Source organism: Cordyceps javanica, chromosome 3 (assembly GCF_051103115.1).
Source record: "Cordyceps javanica chromosome 3, complete sequence".
In the NCBI taxonomy this organism is placed as follows: Eukaryota; Fungi; Ascomycota; class Sordariomycetes; order Hypocreales; family Cordycipitaceae; genus Cordyceps; species Cordyceps javanica.
Window position 1 is genome coordinate 1,084,704 of NC_139297.1, and position 18,304 is coordinate 1,103,007.

At 54.6% G+C, this 18,304-nt stretch overlaps 6 protein-coding genes across 6 annotated transcripts; 2 read left to right on the forward strand and 4 right to left on the reverse strand.

Moving 5' to 3' along the window:
- Positions 1-730: 730 nt before the first annotated feature.
- V2A60_004553 (uncharacterized protein) lies at positions 731-2,224 on the reverse strand (the record flags this gene model as incomplete). Its single annotated transcript, XM_083255870.1, has 3 exons — positions 731-816; positions 916-1,173; positions 1,291-2,224. The coding sequence occupies 3 exons, from the start codon at positions 2,222-2,224 to the stop codon at positions 731-733; spliced, it is 1,278 nt and encodes a 425-aa protein (XP_083111996.1).
- Positions 2,225-9,705: 7,481 nt separating this feature from the next.
- V2A60_004554 (mitochondrial 37S ribosomal protein uS9m) lies at positions 9,706-10,799 on the reverse strand (the record flags this gene model as incomplete). The annotated part of the gene is made up of 2 exons (XM_083255871.1): positions 9,706-9,797; positions 9,899-10,799. The coding sequence occupies 2 exons, from the start codon at positions 10,797-10,799 to the stop codon at positions 9,706-9,708; spliced, it is 993 nt and encodes a 330-aa protein (XP_083111997.1).
- Positions 10,800-11,144: 345 nt separating this feature from the next.
- Positions 11,145-12,744, forward strand: V2A60_004555 (uncharacterized protein; the record flags this gene model as incomplete). The annotated part of the gene is made up of 4 exons (XM_083255872.1): positions 11,145-11,174; positions 11,267-11,456; positions 11,679-11,727; positions 11,784-12,744. The coding sequence occupies 4 exons, from the start codon at positions 11,145-11,147 to the stop codon at positions 12,742-12,744; spliced, it is 1,230 nt and encodes a 409-aa protein (XP_083111998.1).
- Positions 12,745-13,412: 668 nt separating this feature from the next.
- Positions 13,413-14,519, reverse strand: V2A60_004556 (HAD-like domain-containing protein; the record flags this gene model as incomplete). The annotated part of the gene is made up of 2 exons (XM_083255873.1): positions 13,413-14,142; positions 14,194-14,519. The coding sequence occupies 2 exons, from the start codon at positions 14,517-14,519 to the stop codon at positions 13,413-13,415; spliced, it is 1,056 nt and encodes a 351-aa protein (XP_083111999.1).
- Positions 14,520-15,016: 497 nt separating this feature from the next.
- V2A60_004557 (uncharacterized protein) lies at positions 15,017-16,017 on the forward strand (the record flags this gene model as incomplete). The annotated part of the gene is made up of 2 exons (XM_083255874.1): positions 15,017-15,208; positions 15,265-16,017. 2 exons carry the CDS (start codon positions 15,017-15,019, stop codon positions 16,015-16,017), a joined length of 945 nt encoding a protein of 314 aa, XP_083112000.1.
- Positions 16,018-16,266: 249 nt separating this feature from the next.
- On the reverse strand, positions 16,267-18,282 carry V2A60_004558 (ABC1 kinase family protein; the record flags this gene model as incomplete). Its single annotated transcript, XM_083255875.1, has 1 exon — positions 16,267-18,282. One exon carries the CDS (start codon positions 18,280-18,282, stop codon positions 16,267-16,269), a length of 2,016 nt encoding a protein of 671 aa, XP_083112001.1.
- Positions 18,283-18,304: the final 22 nt, after the last annotated feature.

Sequence of the window (18,304 nt, forward strand, 5' to 3'; positions counted from 1 at the left end):
GCCGATATCACGTAGACACCGCGGAAAAGGGGCGCGCCCGCCAAGGGAGCGAGAAGGAGCAGTACCAGGAGAGCACGCCTGTTCTCAAAGAGAGAAAAAGCAAGCCCCTTGTCACTTTTTTTTTTCTTTGATCTTTTTTTTTTAAGGTTTGGGTCTGCATACGCTGAGCTAAAACGACGTTATTTCAGCTTGCCCAGGCATGAGGATCCACGTGTCAGTCTAACTCAACTGCGTATTTCCCATCGCCCCTACGCGACCCCCTCCCCCCCCCCCCGTTCGCGTGGGTTGCCCTATCGAGATGAGCAAGGCAATCGTCCACTCTTTCGTGTCAGTAACGGGTGCACCTTCGTTGGGGGAGGGGCGGAGGAGGGTTTGATGGGCAGACACAGGTACTTAGCAGCCTGTTTGTACTCTCGCGTTACTGTTCTCGTGCCAAACAGAGAGATGCGCCCGCCCAAGCCCCAGTTAGGTTGCACACATGCATCGGCTCTGTCGTGTTTTGAGAAAAATCTTCTTCCCATATGCACGGGGTGAAGCAATGTGGTCGATAATGTATATCCAAGGCTGAGAGAAATATCAGTGTTGATCTTGGGCGATCATTGCATTGTATCATGCGCGCCGTATATAATTCTAATACTCTAAAATGACAAGAGAAAAAAGCAACAAGGAATTAGACAAAAATATCATAACCAAATGATAGGCCTTTTCCTTCTATTCCATTGTGTACACGCTATCCCGTACGCTTGCCCTTGTCTGGGTGCGCCTCCTCCTGTTCCTTCTCTCGCTCCTCGAAGAGCGTTAGGCAATCCTCGAGCACTAATATAGTTCAACGCGTCAGTGTCCAACCTCTCTCGTCAAAGTCGTAATATCCATCTGCTTGTGCTTTCGTTTCGGATAGATGGGGACTCCACTTACATGATTCTATTTCATCTTCCCAGACACCAAACTGGTAGTCGACCAGGCCATGCCGTTCAATGCCGTCGCAGAGGCGAATCAGCTCGTCACCCATCCGCTTCACCGTTCGAACTGATAGGGGTTGTAAGACTACACCATCAGGCTCCATCTGCCCCATATACTGCTTTTGTTTAAATATGAGCGCGATCCAGGCATGATTAAAGTCTTGCCACAGCTTCAGCCGATCCTTATTAAGGTCCTCGTCGTCCTCGGTTAAGCCTGCCAGATGGAGCATGTTAGTCATGAGGCTCAGGTAAACGGTGTTAGAATCTTCGCAGTGGAGATTTGGTACTGAGGGTCGCGAGGAATCCAAAAACACGAAAAAAAAAAACTGACCTAACTCTTCAACTCTTGACAGCAGCCAAAAAGAGACGCTCAAAAGTCCATCGGCCGCTTTTTCCAACCGTCCGTTCTTGATGTCCAAAAAGACGTTGGCAAGGCGACGCTGGTACTCTTGCCATTTCTCTACAAACTCAGCCGTTCTGTCTGGCCCGGAGGATTCTGCCATCGCACCAGAGCTACTGGCATTCAGATCTGCAAGCTGGTAGAGGCTCTCCACCCCACAGAGGCTGTTGCCGCTGACACTGGCACTGCCACCGCTGCTTCCCGATCTTGGCCCAGTAGTATAGTGAAACGAGGAGGGGATATCCTGGTAGTATGCAGCTGCCGTTGCGTTGTTGACAGTAGGCTGTATCGAGGCTGTCTCTGAGGAAACCTCTCCCTCCCCGAAATAAGATGGATTCACGCCTGTCTGGTCGGAAAGCAGAGATGCTGATGTCATGTGGTTGCTTCTCGACGACAGTGATGGGGCGTACTGTGATGTGTTGTAAATCGAAGTTTGCGTGCTCGTTTGCGGGACGCTGTACATCATCATGCTTGTGTTGTAGCTGCCAAACCCAACTGTTTGCTGTTGCTGTCGTGTGCCAGTGTCAGCGCCGCCAGTAGTGTAATCAGACCCATAGGACATTTGTGCCGCCGACAAATTTGTTGGACCAGAGAAAGTCGATATTTGATCTGGGTAATATTGGCCGTCGGCGCTGACACCGCTATCAAGGGAGCGCGGGGGGCCAGACAGGCCGAGCTGCTGCTGCTGCTGCTGCTGCTGCTGCTGCTGCTGCTGCTGCTGTTGCTGCCCGTGGCGGTACCTTCCAGCAGATACGTCAGAAAGCAACCCATGTTGAGAGGCAGAAGAGCCAAGTGGCGCATATCTCGTCCCTTGGGAATCGCTCAGTGCATTTTGGCTGCGTCGGCCTTGGTCGTGCTCGTCCATATCCCCGGCAAATTCCCCACACGAAGCCTCGCAAAGATAGGCTTCACGATTAGCCGGGGACACGGAAGTAGGTGAAGGGTAATAGTACGCCAGGATCACGGCGGCGTACAAGTAGGAGATATATTGAGGAAGAACACCACCTGCTGGTTGGGCCGTCGGAGGATTTTAGAGGACAGTGTGCTCTTGCAGGGGCTTTCAAGCAATGGCCAATGCACAATCATATGTAAAGCTAAAGCGGGTTTTCGGAAATCAGTAACCGAGACTTGTGATGGAGAGTCTCGGTGTTCGAGTTGAAGGACGAGGTAGCGTGAGCAAGCAAGGGTTTGTACCATTCGATGCCGTGGATAACGTGGTAGTATCGTGTCATGCCAAAGTTAGAAGGAGAACGACGGAACCGCAGTTTCCCACAATTTGGATCCCGGATAGCTTAATAAATCTTTTGTATGTGATTGGTAGAACATGAAGCCACAGATCGAGTAGTTCATGATTGGCAGGACCACACCACCGAGAGACCAAGATGAAGCGGATCTGCAGAGACTCGGTCACCGTAGAGCCCACCCGGATATGGACGGTGCAGAAGGGGAAATAAGATCAAAAAACTGGGCAACCGTTGTCAGTTTGAGCTTGGCCAAATGCAACGCCAGGAGCAGAAAGGCCTTTGCAATGCGCCAATGCGGCGATGACTGCCCACCTTTTCGGTTCCGAAGGGACCTAGGCGGAGCGGACGGTGAGAGGTCCCCAACCCGACGGAGCAACTGGATTGCCAACGAGTCGGGAGCTTGGAGACCCGCCAATGTCGATGTGAAGGGTCGGGCAAGTGGGTTTCCCAGGAAGAGGGGTTATGCAAATAACCCTCGGGAAAATGAAAAGTCTAAGTGAAATGAGCAGCAGTATATATGGCTGGGTTATATTAGTGATGAAAGGAAGTGGAAGCCGTATTGTCCAGGACCTCTTTGAGTGCTTGAATGTGACCTTTCTGTGAGGGAGGCGGGAGATGCTGTCTTATATCATGATGACTGAAGAGTCATTGATTCTTCGACGAAACAACAATGAAGGTAGAATTGGGGTAAATTGACATTAATACAAATAGGAACGTTGCGGAAGCTACATACAACGCATGCGTACTAATCCAGACGAGTGCAGTGGACACGCAAGAGGACTTTCCGCTGCGTCACGTCTGTGTGCTAGTAAAGAAACGGCCAGGCTACAATCATGAGCAAAACGACAAGTACGCCATACTCAATAGGACGAGTCTAGTATGTGCCGGGGAGAGAAACGGAGAGGAGCAAGGGAGGGAAGGAGGAGTGCGGGGGGTGTCTGTAAGGAACGGCAACATGGAGGAGCTGCGGCTAGTGCTCCATTCTCAATTCCAAGGGGAAAGGGGCAAGATACTGGTAGTAGAAGACAAAGTTCTCGGCTGGGCAGGGTGTACTTGATCTGCATGAAAAAAAAGCTACAGGCATTACGAACCCGCTAGGCACATCGCGAGGATGGTGCTAACAAGCAAGCAAAAGCTTCACTACCAAGGCCTAGACGAGGCTTGGCCCAAGAAAAACCGGGGGCTTGAATGTCATGACAGTTGGATACCCAGAAGGACCGAAGCAAAGATAGTTACTGCTAACATGGGTAAGGGTTTTGGGGCAGGGCCATGTGGAGGTTGCGGAACCTCGAGCGTTTATGCGCGGATTGTTCAACGACGGCTGGTGCCAATGGCTGATACCCACTCGAGTCAGTGAAGGCGAGGGGGAACTCAAGTCGGTGTCGGAGATACAAATCTCAATTGGGCTTAAAACAAGAAAACAAGAAAACGTTGAATAGGAGGAGGAATAGCGGCACATATAAACGACTAGAGTGTGGATTCATCCCAACAATGGCGGGCCTGGTTACTGATGGCAGCAAATTGCCATGTATCAAGCCATAGGGCAAATGTGTAAGTGTAGCTGAGGACCGTTGGCGAATTTTCCTGTTTTGATGAGGAGATTTGCAGCTAGTGGCTGACACTTGCATCAAGCTAAGGCCGATGCAGGCGAGCATGAGTTTACTGGGGGCAGTCTGGCATGCTTGACTCGGGGTGGTGGTTGTCTTGACCGAGATACGGACGACGCGAGGAAGATAAATGTGGCGGAGAAGGCGTGTTTCACAAATATGGCCGAGGAGAGTTTCGCAGAGCGAAGGTGTTAGAAGATCCGGCCGAGAGTTGCGTCTTGACCGGGCCGCGGGAGATGCATGCACGGGCGATCCGGCCACCTCCAAATGGCCAACGGTAGAGAGGCCGTGTGTGCTTTCCCAGTCGAGCGGTCGGCGCGCGAGCAGAAGAGCACAGGCTCGTGGCTTGGCCCTGGCTGCACTACCAGTAGGCGATGATTGGCAGGGTCGTGCCAGGGCAGAGGTTAGCGATGTGCTTGACCGGTGCCGGTGTAGCTGAGCGGGCGTGCTGGAAATACTGAGTATACCAATTACCAAGTACTCAGTAGACTGCGCACCGCGCTCACGGCATGTGAGGCGAGGGTAAACCTTGTCTTGCATTGCATTTTTAGCACAGACAAGAGGATACATAGGCTGGGGTTGGGGACTTGCAGCGAGTCCCGAGCCAATGACACCCCCCTCAAGGAGGAGCATAAAGTTTACGGAGCAACCGGTTTTGCGCCACGCCCCCCCCCGGGCTGTAAGTTGGAGACTGACGGTGCCGAACTGCCTAAATCAGGCCTTCTCATTTCCTCAAGACGTCAAAGGAGTGCACCGGATCGCTCCCCGCGAGTTGTTGATTGTGATGTCACCGGCAACTGCAGTTGGGCTTGTCGGTCGCAATGCTCCCCGCCCCCAAAAGGCTGAGATGTTGGGCGTCCCAGCCAACAACGCCTCCGATGGTCGAGAAGTGACAACGGATCAGCGGCTGAAGATGCAGGCTGACTTGGGCGTATCCGGGCTCAAAGCAAGCTGCGGAAATGGGTTCCGAGGTTGCACTCAGTGGCTGCTGCTGCATGACACGGGGGGAGCGAGGGCAGCACTTGGCGCTATATGAGTGCAAACGCTCTCTCGTGTGAGGGAGGACGCGAGAATGCGCTGGGCCATGCGCGGGCGGCTCTCCTGCCGGACGGGGAGCGAAGACGGAGTGAGCGAAGGAATAGACGAAAGTGCACGGTGCAGAGATATGCGCCGTGCGCGAGGGCGGTTGTTGAGGGAGGGCCACATCAGCAACGGCAAGGTCGGGACAAGGGCAATCCGTACCAGTAGTTATGTACTGACTAAGTAGGTAAGTTAGGTACTGGTAGGGATGTACCAGCATCATGTGCTTTTACTGGCATCTACAGCCTCAGCGTCGCCTCGGGGGAAGGAGCCCCGCTGCCTGACAATAGCGGCCCCAGGAACTGCACAATGCGCCTGCCAATGGAGGAATGGAGCCAGACCCCGCTCGAGCACGTACTGAGTACTGTGACTGGCAAAACATAGCAAGTAGCTGATACCCGATGGATGGCAGGCAACGAGGCAGGCACTCCGGTTCCGGATACTCGGACAGAAGTTCTAGCGGAGGTTTCCAGTGGACCAGGCAGTTTGGGGTGGAGTTGGTGCCGCCTGTCAACTCACTGTCAACTCCAACTACTTATCCGCCGGCCGGTTGGCTGCCTATGTATTTAGTAACCTAGGTAGGTAGGTAGGTACAGTGGGGAGACAAAAGTGCACCTGTGATTATGCCTATCCGTACTAAGGTGTCTGAGTATTTACCTAGGTAGCTACTACTGGTAAGTTAATGTAGGTACCTACCTACAAGGTGGCCTACTTACAGCGGGGAGTCTACCTAACCTAATAGTAGGTACTTGCCTACCTACCTACCTACCTACCTAGGTAGGCATGGTGGGCCTCCGTTCACTGCACACAAACACTGAGATACACATAGATAGTTATCATGCACCTTCCTCTTCTCCAACTCTTCTGTCATCACTGTAACTTGTCCCAAACACGTGCTACCTACCTTACTTACCACTCCCAACTTAAATAAATCTGGCCTGTCAGTCCGCCAACCTTTCCGCCAGACCCCTAGCATACTCAATTCTAGGCTCCGCCCCGCTACGCCCCATGGCTCGTGCGCCCGCCCTCTGTCCGTCTCCCTTCTCAGCTTCCAAAAGCCTCAAAGCAGCCAAGCACTGCCCGCATGACACGCTCCTCTCCTCAAACTTGACATGTTCATGGACTCAGCGCCTCTGTCATCTACCCTGCTCTCACTTGAATCAGTCTGGAGCGGCGCCAATCAACTTGAGTCAAGAACGGCCCGAAATGCTACGCAGCAGACCTGTTTGCGCTATCCTCTAGCAGGCCTGTACCTTTATGCACTCGAAGCCTTCAGAGTTTTTTTACTCGACGCACTAGAACATCCGCATTGACACCACCGAGCTGGCCCGCCTTCCCGACCCTATGCCTGCCCATGACGTGACAAAACACTGTTGCAGGCGACCAGGACGGCGGCTGGCACGTGGGATGCGCGACGATGATCTTGATCTTGGCACTATCACGACCCTGTCCTATAGCGCTGACCCGGTACACGGGACAGGTCGACCTGTCGAGTTGACAAATCACACGAGGCTGTCTCGTACTACCCTTTATGGAGTGCGTAATGTCTATCACTTTTCAAATCGACAAGACGAACCACACAATCAGCATTACAGAATTGATGGCGGCGGCGACACGCGCAAATATTGCCGACCCGCAATATTCTTTTCAAGCGACGGCTTCTTTCGCAATAGTTCCGAGAATGAACAAGATTGCATTCGCAGGCAAGCCCGCAGAGCGAGTTCTGGATGTCCGGCTGGTCTCCATCAAGAAAACAGCACAAAAAATCGATGCATGAAATCATGCATCATTCTGCTCGGAAGAACTTCTCTTGGCCCAGCCCCGCCTGCAAAGAGTACTTTGCAACGAGCAGACCACTGACACATGTGGACAGGCTGCCGGATGAGAGCCCTCCGAATCAGATGATAAAAGCTTGTCACTCAACTCCAACAGCCCAAATTTGTAAACGGCGCATCAAGCTGACGATTACTCTTAATAACCAATAGTGGCGAGGCAAAATCGTTCAAGCACCTGTGCCTTGTACTTGTCCTCCACTCAAGATCCGAGACCTACGAGCGCTCTCATGAGACCCTCGGCCTACAAAATGTTGCTAGATTGCCCCTGGTAATCTCTCATTTGCTAGCCTTACGATTCTGATTTAGCGGCTTTACGGAATTAGGAAAAGGCGACAAGGCCGCTATTGCACCGTTTATAATTCATTTGCAGCCTCGGATTTCGCGACCTCTAACGGACTCGCTAACCTCCCACTGGCAAGATCCGCTGTGCGATGTTATGCATATGATCCGAAGCTGACCCATTTTCGATGAGGTGCTTGGTGTGACCATTAGCTAGCCAACTAGTTAGTGAACCAGTCTCAATATCGGAACGGGAGGCGCTGGGCTACTGGTAATAACAGCCTAAGTACCACCCCTGCAACTTCGTAACTGCCGCGTTTCGTCGAACCACGAAGCCTTTGGCCACTGGGGTCTTGAAACCATGTTCTCAGTAGCCTTGTTTGCTAGTGCGGATGCTGCAAGTCTTGGGTCACGGCTAAGTATTGCATCCGCCCTATCCATACAATACAGCTTACACCCTAAAGCGCGGCTGTTTCTACTACCCTGCTATTCGGGAGCCTCAGATAACACGAGAACCCGAGCAATTATCAACGCTGTACGGAGTATAATGATGCCCACTGGTGAGTACGAGCAGGCTAGCACTAATCAGTGTTGAGAGCTCATCTGGCGACGCAAGTGATCTAGTCTCTCAACTGTCCGGTGGAACCTCATCTCCAACAGGCATCAATGGCTTGCGCGGCCATTGCATTTTGATGCATTAGTTATATTATATCCCTTGCTCGAGGAAGCTGATGCTGCAAATGGCTCCCCCAACTGCGTTTGCAAGAGGACCCCGCGGAAACCCAAAGGCCCGGAACATGCTCAGCTTCACATCACACATTCAAAATGTCCGGACTGACATGGAGCCGGATATGACGCCCTGTTCCTTGTACGTTGATCCCTGTCCGACAGCCACTCATTGAGACCCCTACTCGTAACGAGCGGCTGGCAGTTGATGGATCAATCTAGTTCGCCGATTAGGTCTGTAGGTGTGTAGACGCACCCCACAACACCGAGCCAGTTACTGGGATCGAGAGCCAGTAGCCTCGCCACCTTTCATTGTTCTCCCCCAAACAACCACCCATGTAGGTAAACAAGCTGCTTTTGCATATATTATAGATGAACCAAGGGCTGCAGATGTCCACATGTTGTTTGGCTTGAGTTCAACCCCTGCACAATGGGAATACACATCACATCAAATTGCCAGGCGATGAGATGGTCGAAAAGCAGGACGGTGACTCGGAGACAGCGGACACTGCTATCTTTAACAAGCTTTCGTATCGGTCAGTGTTCACGTCATCATCTCGTCGTATCTACGAACGGCCCTCCCTTACAAATGAGGGATGTGCTCATCGCATGTGGTCAACATAGTCAATCTGTGCCCAATAGAAGTGTTTTCTTCGATGGCTGTGTTGATCCACGTCAGGGATGGTGCATGCCAACAACCAGGGCTAACCTGGTTTGCACCACACAGTAGACTGGTCCTGGTGAGAAACGAGCTGCTAGTGTGGCCATGAAATGGGCGTATTGCGTGCACTCCATGTCACGAAAGACATCATGAGGCAGGCATAATGGGTCCATTGCGTGTCTCAGTTGACGACCGTAGATGCTACAGCCACGTTTGATTGAACCCCGGACTAAACATCCATCGTTGATGCCGTAAGTTTGGTTCATTGGCACTCGAGTGTGCAGACTGTTGACAAGTCCCCCCTTTGCAAACTTAGCCTCAATTGATGCATAATACACGCAATGTGCTAGAATGCATGACTACTTTCCCTGTGAGCATTTTTGTGTTGCTCCTCGTCGAGTCAATCACGCCAACCTGCTTGGCGAACTACTCCATTCAGCCTATCAAATGCTTGCTCCCGTACTTGGTAGCTTGGCACAAACGCGAGTACCCAGTATGGACGTAGCCTGATGGGATTCGAGACAAGGGAGCGTTGACCACATAGCGAAAAAGAGAGTGAATGATCCGCATTTTTGCTAGATCGGGAAAGCTATCCCCGGTTGTCGGCTAAGAGGAGCCGTATTCGACCGGTGGAGTGGTTGGGACTCTAACGGAGGTGTGTGATTATAAGCATGTGAAGAAGTAAAGGGAAAATGAAGCGCTTTCTTTGTTTATAACTACACTTCTGGCAATGTAAGCAGCAGAAATGATAATGTACATTGGTAGCGGGGTGACCAGGACAGGGCATCTAGGCAACTCTGGTAGGCATGGACGTTCAAAGCGCCTAGGCGGTCTGGGTACCGACGCCGGCTTTCTACGTGTAAGCCAGGCGCATCTTCGGAATCTTGCCGTCGCATCTTGTTTCTTTGTCTCTTCTAACGCTTGACCCAGGCTGGGCTCTTGCGAGCCTTGACATGGCCGTGGAGCTTTCTCTCCACCTTTCTGGGATCACGCGTGATACAGCCAGCTACCGAAGAGCGAGAAAGGAAAAAATGACAGATTAGCAAACCAGGACCCTTCTCGGTTTCGTGGGGATTCATCTCGACCCCTGAGGAATGAATCGCTTACCTTTGCGCAGAGCTGGCTTCAGAGCTGGCTCGTGGGCCAAAAGACCCTTGGCCACGGCCATGGTCATGGCTTCGGCCTGCCCCGTGGTGCCGCCTCCCTCGACCAAGGCCCAGACGTTGTACTTGTCCAGGCGGCCGGTCGACAGAAGGGCCCAGACGGCGCTCTCGCGGTCGTGGACGCGGCCAAAGGCCTCGTTGAGCGTCTTGCCGTTGACGAGGATCTCGCCGGTGCCCTCGACGACAAAGGCGCGGGCCGTCGACGTCTTCCTGCGGCCGACGCCGACGGCGCGGCCGAGGCGATCGACGACGAGCGGCCGGGCGACGTTGAGCAGCGCGTTGACGGGCTTGGTGAAGCGGGCGACGGCAGCCTTCACCTCGGCCGGCGCCAGCGAGGGCTCGATGCAGTGCAGCCGCCGCACCACGCGCATCACCTGCGAAAAGTGCGACGCCTTGATCGACTCGCCCAGCTCCCGCCGCATCGCCTCGAGACGCAGCCACGGCATCTGCGCCGCCTCGGCTGGCGCCACCGTCGGCAGGTGGTTATGCCGCGCCAGCAGCCGCGCCAGCTGGATGTGCAGGTCGTTGAACTGCGGCGTCCGTGAAAAGTACGACGCCGTCGACGGCACCGCGCGCGCGTGCATCACCCCCACGTGCGGGATCCGGATCGCCTCTAGCTGCGCCTTGAGGCTGCTGTTGTTGTCGAAGCTTGACGTGTCATCGTTGCTCGCCATCATCGTCGTCGCTGTCGTCGTCGTCGTCGTCGAGGTTGTTGTTGCAAGGGTTCTGACGGCTAGGGGCATCAAAGGAGCAGCTTGCTTCCTCGTGGCCGTGGACAGCCATTGCGACCCCAGAACGGACTTCTTGCACCGAAACTGGCGCAGACCCGCGTTGAGACTCGCCATTGTTGCGTCGGTTTGCGCTTTGTAGATTTGAGTCGCCGGTGCGCTCTCCTTTCCGATAGACTCGGCGGCTCGTAGTAGACGTTGCTCAAAAACCCTTTGAGGCTGGCCTAGCTTTAGCGCCACATCACGTGGAGATTAGATATGGCCAGGTACCTTCACAGCCACTGGATATTAGCCACCGTTGCGTTGCTGTAGGAGCCACCGGGCGCGGGGCTAAAATTTATCCCACCATAAAAATTTCCTCAACCTCTGCGGGTCAAGGACAACTTTTCTTCCTCGAAGTCTGTTCAACTCCATTTCTCACGTACATCCTCAGTCGTTGATCAACCGAGATTTACAGTCAAAATGGCTTTCGGAACTCTCTTTGCTAGCGAGGTAAGAACACACGTATAATTGCCGTCTTTCTTTTCATTTTTTGCTATTCGTTTTCTCCAAAGACAATGCACTGACAGCGCTCTCCTCTTCAGGGCAACCCCCGCACCACTGCCATCAAGGCCGTGGCCAAGGCCAATGGCCTCGACGTCAAGGTCACTACCGTTGACCTGACTGCTCCTCGCACCCCGGAGCACCTTGCCGGTAGCCCCGTCGGCAAGGTCCCTGCCTTTGTCGGCGAGGACGGCTTCACCCTCCACGAGGCCGTTGCTATTGCTATCTACTGTACGTGACTCGCATCTCCCTCTCGCAAGCTCTGCCTCCTCCATCCGACCCAACTCGGGCCGTTCCTTTGCGTGATGACCTAGCCTTTTTATTATACAGTTATCCCTGTCTGAAAAGTTTTTTTTTCTTTGTGTGGATATTGCCTAACTTCTGACTCCTTTGCTCTTCAACTTCTGTTTGCTCGTTGACCTCGCTGGTAGCACAGTTGCTAATATGAAACAGTCACCTCCCAGAACGAGAAGACTACCCTCCTCGGCAAGACTAAGCAGGAGTAAGCACATCAATACCAAAAAGACTGTGGAAGATATGTAGACTGACTTCTTGTAGCTACGCTTCCATCCTCAAGTGGATGTCCTTCTTCAACAACGATGTCCTCAACGCCCTTGCCGGCCAGTACCTCCCTCTCGTCGGCCGTGCGCCCTACAGCAAGCAGGTTGTGGACGATGCCGCCAAGGTCGCTGATAAGCTTGTTGGTGCCGTCGAGAAGTACCTCACTGAGCACACCTACCTTGTCGGCGAGCGTCTGACTCTCGCCGATCTCTTTGCCGCTGGCATCATCAGCCGTGGTTTCCAGTACTTCTACGACACCAAGTGGCGCCAGGCTAACTCTGCCACCACCCGTTGGTATGAGACCATTGTCAACCAGCCCATCTACTCCGACGTTGTCGGCAAGGTTGAGTTCATTGACAAGGTTGCCCTTCCCAACGTTGCCCCCAAGGTTGAGGCCCCCAAGGCTGCTGCCGCCCCCGCTGCTGCCGCTGCTGCCGCCCCGGCTGCCGCTGAGGATGCCCCTGCCCCCAAGCCCAAGCATCCTTGCGAGGCTCTTGGCAAGTCCAGCTTTGCCCTTGATGACCTCAAGCGCTTCTACTCCAACAACGATACCCCCGTTGCCATGAAGTACTTCTGGGAGAACGTTCCCTTCGATGAGTACTCCATCTGGAAGGTCGACTACAAGTACAACGACGAGCTCACCCTCACCTTCATGTCCAACAACCTGATCGGTGGCTTCAACACCCGCCTGGAGGGCTCCCGCAAGTACGTCTTCGGTACTGCCTCCGTCTACGGCCAGAACAACGACTCCGTCATCCAGGGCGCTTTCGTTGTCCGTGGCCAGGAGTACGAGCCCGTCTTCGATGTCGCTCCTGATTACGAGAGCTACACCTTCACCAAGCTCGACCCCAAGAAGGAGGAGGACCGTGCCTTCGTTGAGGCCAACTGGGGCTGGGAGAAGCCTGCCGTTGTTAACGGCAAGGAGTACCCCCACGCCGACGGCAAGGTCTTCAAATAAACAATTAAATAATGAACTGGGCTGGGTAATGAGGTATATGGATCATGGGTTGATGACTGGGAAAATGATTTACGAGTTGCAGATGTGCTATTCATGAATGAACCTAGCGCCTGCATTGTAATGACCATGGGAATGGACGGAGGCTAAAAACAATAAATGATCCCAGAACACGCGTACATAGAAGTACTAACAATAGCATCAAAGCTATCGTGTTTATTGTCTGTTGAACTGTTCAGTGATGTCTCTCCGTCCTTTACGGTGTGAAAGCTAGGCCCGCGGCAGGTCCGAGAACTGCTCTTCATCACGAGACCAGAAACGTTGTTCACTAATAGCGTCATAATTTATACCCCCTAACATACCATACAGAAATCTTGAACATGATTATCCAAGCCTGTCTTGCTTTTGGGTTACGGCCTCATCCTCCTGGGTTATGTTGAGCAAAAAGTATCTGTCACTGTCACCCTCGCTGTGCCATTAGCTGGAGATAATGTAAACCAGCCAATACATTCCTCTGCAAAATCAAAGCCACCTTTGGTTAAGCACCTTGTGTAAGTAGCACCCACCCACCCATATATGTCGATATCGACCACTGCGCTGTGCCTACGCCCTTGTTTCGGTCATGCATTTAGCCATCGACGGTAGTGGGCATGGGTACTCTTAGCCTTCTACTACAACGTATAGCCCGCATCAAGCCGAAACGGGTTCTCTCGGATGTAACGGCTAATGTCCGCCTGGTACGCCAGCTCGTTGATATAGTCGTGTACTTGTGGCAGCACAAAGGGGAGTTCTCCAACAGGGCCGGCGTACTCTGGGATCTGCAGCAGGTTGTGCGGCTCGCTGCGAGCCTTTTCGGCCGAGTCATCGACGAGGACCGTGTTGCTCTGGTCCCAGCGGCCGCCGCGGCGGGCGTCCGGGTGGGCGGACATGACGGCGCGGTCGCTCCAGACGCGGGCTAGCCGCTTGTAGACCTGAACGCGGCTGTCATAGTCAGCGCGCGAGAGGCCGAAGCGGTCGCGACCCCAGACAACGACGCAGCGCTGGCGCTGCGCTGGCGTCAATAGGCTGGCCACTAGGCCGTGGACGTTTTCCGGCCGCGCCGACGACCACACCGCCACGGCGAAGTTGGTCAGCAGGTAGTCCATGAAGACGCGCGCGTACGGCCGCGTCACGAAGTGCGAGGGTCGCCGCTTGTTGGGCCGGTGCAGCAGCGTCCCATTGAGGTCCATGACAATGAGGATCCGGCGCGGCCGTACGAGGCGCGACGGCGCGAGCTGCGCGCAGCTGAGGTAGGCTGTCGTGGGTTCGGGGACGCCCCCGGATTCAGCGCTTGGGACGGTGATTTCATCTCGAATAAAAGGCCTCCTTTCCACCACCTTGGATACAGCGAGCACCTTGGATCTAGGAAGAAAATCAGCATGTTTCAGAATGAACTAAAGGATTGTGGCATACTCTGTTGTCTCCGTGACTTGTACGACTTGTCGTGGACTCGACACCTCCGCTCCGGTTGTAGCGGCGGCGGCGGCGGCGGCGGCGGCGGCCTCAGGGTCCTCACGATCTGCCTTTTTCTGATTCTTGGGTTTTTGGGTCTTGATCTTGGGCTTTGTGACAGTGACTTGAACCTTCTCACCGCTCCCTGTTACGGTCGCTGTGGCTGCTGCCTTGTTCTTGCGATGCCTCCATGGCGGTGCCTTGGCAGCCTTTTTAACCAAGGCTATTGAAGCACCCGGAATATGCGCCATCTGCTGGCTCGCAGCTGAAACCTCCTGAGTCGTCATCTTGTATCTAAACTCTCGTGATGACTGTAAGCTGAGGCCAACAGCATAATCACGAAGCGTCGCAGTGCTGCAATGGATGTGGACAGCGCAAGGCTGGATGCTCAAGACCACTTTGGCTGCGATGAGCCCCGAGGGTGAAATGACAAAGGGGAGTCTTTGCAGAGGCGGCATACAATGTTGTGTGCTTATGCACTCCTAGTGTGACTCCAAGTGGGAATGTTTGTGTCCTGCTTCAATGATTTGACGATGTGAACTGGCATATTGGAATACGTGCAGCAGTTGATCAATAAAAGTGGCCAGGCAAACACAGCATTGTTCGACATGATTGATACTAGGTAGTTTGGGTGGCACTAAAACAGGTGCACGATTACAGCGGGTTCTCCGCCCTCTGTAGCGCCTTATCGATAGCACAAGATCCTCGCAGTTACCCGCTTCCATCTAAGAAAAAAAAGCTGCTTGGTGGCAAACGGTTCGGAACACAATACAGTCAAATCGCAATGCCGCTGAAACGAAAAGTCCAATCTCTTGGATTAGATAGACGAGTACGCTCGCGACGTGAAGAGAAGTGGGACCTCGAACCAGAGTCAGACAGCCAGCCATCCGTCGACGATGTATCGGATGAAGATGGTAGCAATCAAGATACCGAGGGTGACGAACCGTCAGACGCCGAAGGCGATGACGATTCAGATGTAAGAGCCATTAACAGGCTACGCTCTCAGTGATGTGCGGCTAACACTCCACACAGTCCCAATCAGAAGATGAAGCGCCGCCCAAGGTTGACCTCTCATCGGTCTCGTTTGGAGCTCTAGCTCGCGCGCAAGCGTCCATGCCACCTACAAGCCGACGCGCAAAGAAGAAAAAGACAGCAGACGCCGAATTTGACAATGCAGAGCCCAGAATGACCCTTCGAGAAGAAGCCGAAGCCCGCCGAAGTAGAAACAAGGACAAGGACAAGAGCGCGGCCAGGCCCAGCCGCACGTCCAAGCACGCGCCACAGGAGCAATCTTCCAAGAAGCCCGTCTCGCGGCGGCGCGAGATCCTGGCCGACCCGCGGCGCAAGGCGCGTGACCCGCGCTTCGATCCGCTCATGGGCCCTGTCGACGAGGACAAGACGCGGCGTGCGTATGCCTTCCTCGACGAGTACCGCGACCGTGAGATGGCGGACCTCAAGGCGCAGGTCAAGAAGACCAAGAGCCCCGCGGAGAAGGAGGCATTGAAGCGGCAGCTGCTGTCGATGGAGTCGAAGAAGAAGGCGCAGAAGAAGCGCGACGAGGCGCAGGAGCTGCTGCGCGCGCACAGAACCAAGGAGAAGGAGCTGGTCGCGCAGGGCAAGCAGCCCTTCTACCTGAAGAAGAGCGCGCAGAAGACGCAGCTCCTGACGAACCGCTTCGCCGATATGAGCAAGGGCCAGGTGGATCGCGCCATCGAGCGCAAGCGCAAAAAGGTGGCGGGCAAGGAAAGGAAGGAGCTCGATAGCCTGGTGCGCCCGCGGCGCTGAAGGCCTCTGGGGTGACATGGAAGAAAGGAGTGGCGCTTGGAGGACATGTCGAATGAACAGGGCAAAATATCATGATGAGAGAGATACCCAACGCTCCATGACTACGGAAATCTATAAAGGCTATATACATACAATACAAACAGGCATGCGATGCCTCTTCCCTTATCTCTTGTGCTTTCCGTTTATTATAAAGTGACTGTTGTACAATATGCTGTTGTTTTGTCTATGGCTGTGAAGAAATATAGGCCTCTAGACGTAGCCAGACTTTGCCACGGCCTTTTCAAACATTTCCCGGCAGCGCACCTTGCTGCCCAATTTGGCGCAGAGCAGGAACGCACCGCTCAGCTTGCGGTGCAGGCTGTACGTCTCCTCGGGTGGCGGTGCTAGCCGCTCCTGAAGCATGACGGGGATGAGGGCCTTGACGCGCTCTGTGATGGTCTGGTCGTGAAAGTCGTAGACCTCGGGCGCTGAGGCCAGGAACGGTTCTGCAAGCGTCAACACCGACTGGATGTGCGCATCGACCATGACCTTGCTCTCGTGGCCTGTCAGGTATCCCAGGCTCTCCGAGAGCCGCTTGACCTCGCCACGGTCGGACCGCGACGCGGCCGCCAGCAGCTGTACGTACTCGCGCACAAACTCCTCCGGATACTCGCGCGAGGCGCCAAAATCGAGCAGCTCGAGCTTGTTGCTGGTGGCATTATAAAGAAAGTTGGTCCAGTTGGGGTCCGTCTGCATGAAACGGAACTCGGTAATCTCGCGCAGGCATAGCCGCAGTATCTGGGTGCCGATCCAGTCCCGCTGCTCCTGCGTGAACGACTTTACGCGCGTGACGCCCACGCCGTCGAGGAAATCCATAGTCAGAACGTGCTTGCCGGACGCCTCGGGGTAGACGGTCGGCGCCTCAAAGACGTCCTGCTCGCCCGCGAGGAGCGCCTTGTAGCGTGCGGCACACACGGCCTCCCGCTCGTAGTCGCACTCCCAGCCGAGCTCCAGCCGCGCGTTGTCGATCGTCTTATTGAGGTACAGCCCTCGAGGAAGGAGTTTGGTTGCGGTGAGAAGAATGCTCAGGTTGTCGAGGTCCGAGTTGATGGAGTCGGCGACGCCTGGGAACTGAATTTTGACGGCGACACGGCGATTATTAGCCTTGAGACGCGCCTTGTGGACCTGGCCAATGGAAGCTGCCGCGATGGGTGTTTCTTCGAATTCGGAAAAGAGGTCGCGCCACTTCGGTCCCAGGTTGGCCTTGAGGACACGGTCTCGCTGCCACGCCGGCATGTAATCCGCGCGGTCCTGCACTCGCTGAAGTACTTCTTGAATGGGGGCGGGCAGCATCTTGGAGTCCTGGAAACTCATCATCTGCCCAAGCTTAAGCGCCGCGCCACGCATGCGCGATAGCTTAGAGACAAGGCGCTCCATGTTGCCGCCGCTGAGTAGTACGCTTCCCTGTCCACCACTGCCGAACGCTCTGCTCACAGTCTCCGTGATGGCACCGCCAAACATACCGGCCGCGAGGCCGCCGTAATTCCATAAGCGGCTCACACGTGATGAAGGTACACTAGACTCGCGGAGTTGATAAGCTGGTTTTGAATCACCCTCATTGACAGCCTCGGTAGGCGTCGTGATGACTGGCTGCTCTGACACTGGCGCTGTGCCGACATCTGCTTGAGCTGAGGATGGCGTATGTGCCTGAGTAGCTTTCGTTGCCGGTGGTGATTCTGATTTCACGACAATTGGCTCCTGCGGAATAGGAGGAGAGGACCCCCAATGCCGCAGCGGGTGTTCCTTGGGAGGACCTCCGGCAGAAGCTGCGGCCTGCCTGTGACGCTGCTTGCGCACTGAATCCAGAATTTGGGATCCTCGCGTTGTATGAAAAATATTGACATCGACACCACTAGGGAGGCCTAGGTCTTCCGCATTAGGCTTTGCGGTGGCGTTGAACTCGCGCGATGCCTGCGCATATCTGCTCTCCGTCTGGGGGCTTGGCACCGACGCAGGTCGTGGTGGCATCGCGGGCGGGGGCTCCGTTCTCGGTGCACTAACATCTGACCTGGTGATCTCGGCTTTGATTGAGCCCAATTGGGTGCTGACCTGGTCAGAAACCTCTGCACCTGCTGCCTCGGCCTTGTTCTTTAGGTCGACGACTGTCGCTGTGGCGCTGCGATAGCACTGCAGCTGCCGCCCCCGGAGGGCAACATGCTTGCTGGCGACTGACCGCGAGGCGCTTAGCACCGCGACCAGGTCAATGGCAAGATCCGCGAACCTCATGTCGGGCGTGTCGCGGTGGCGG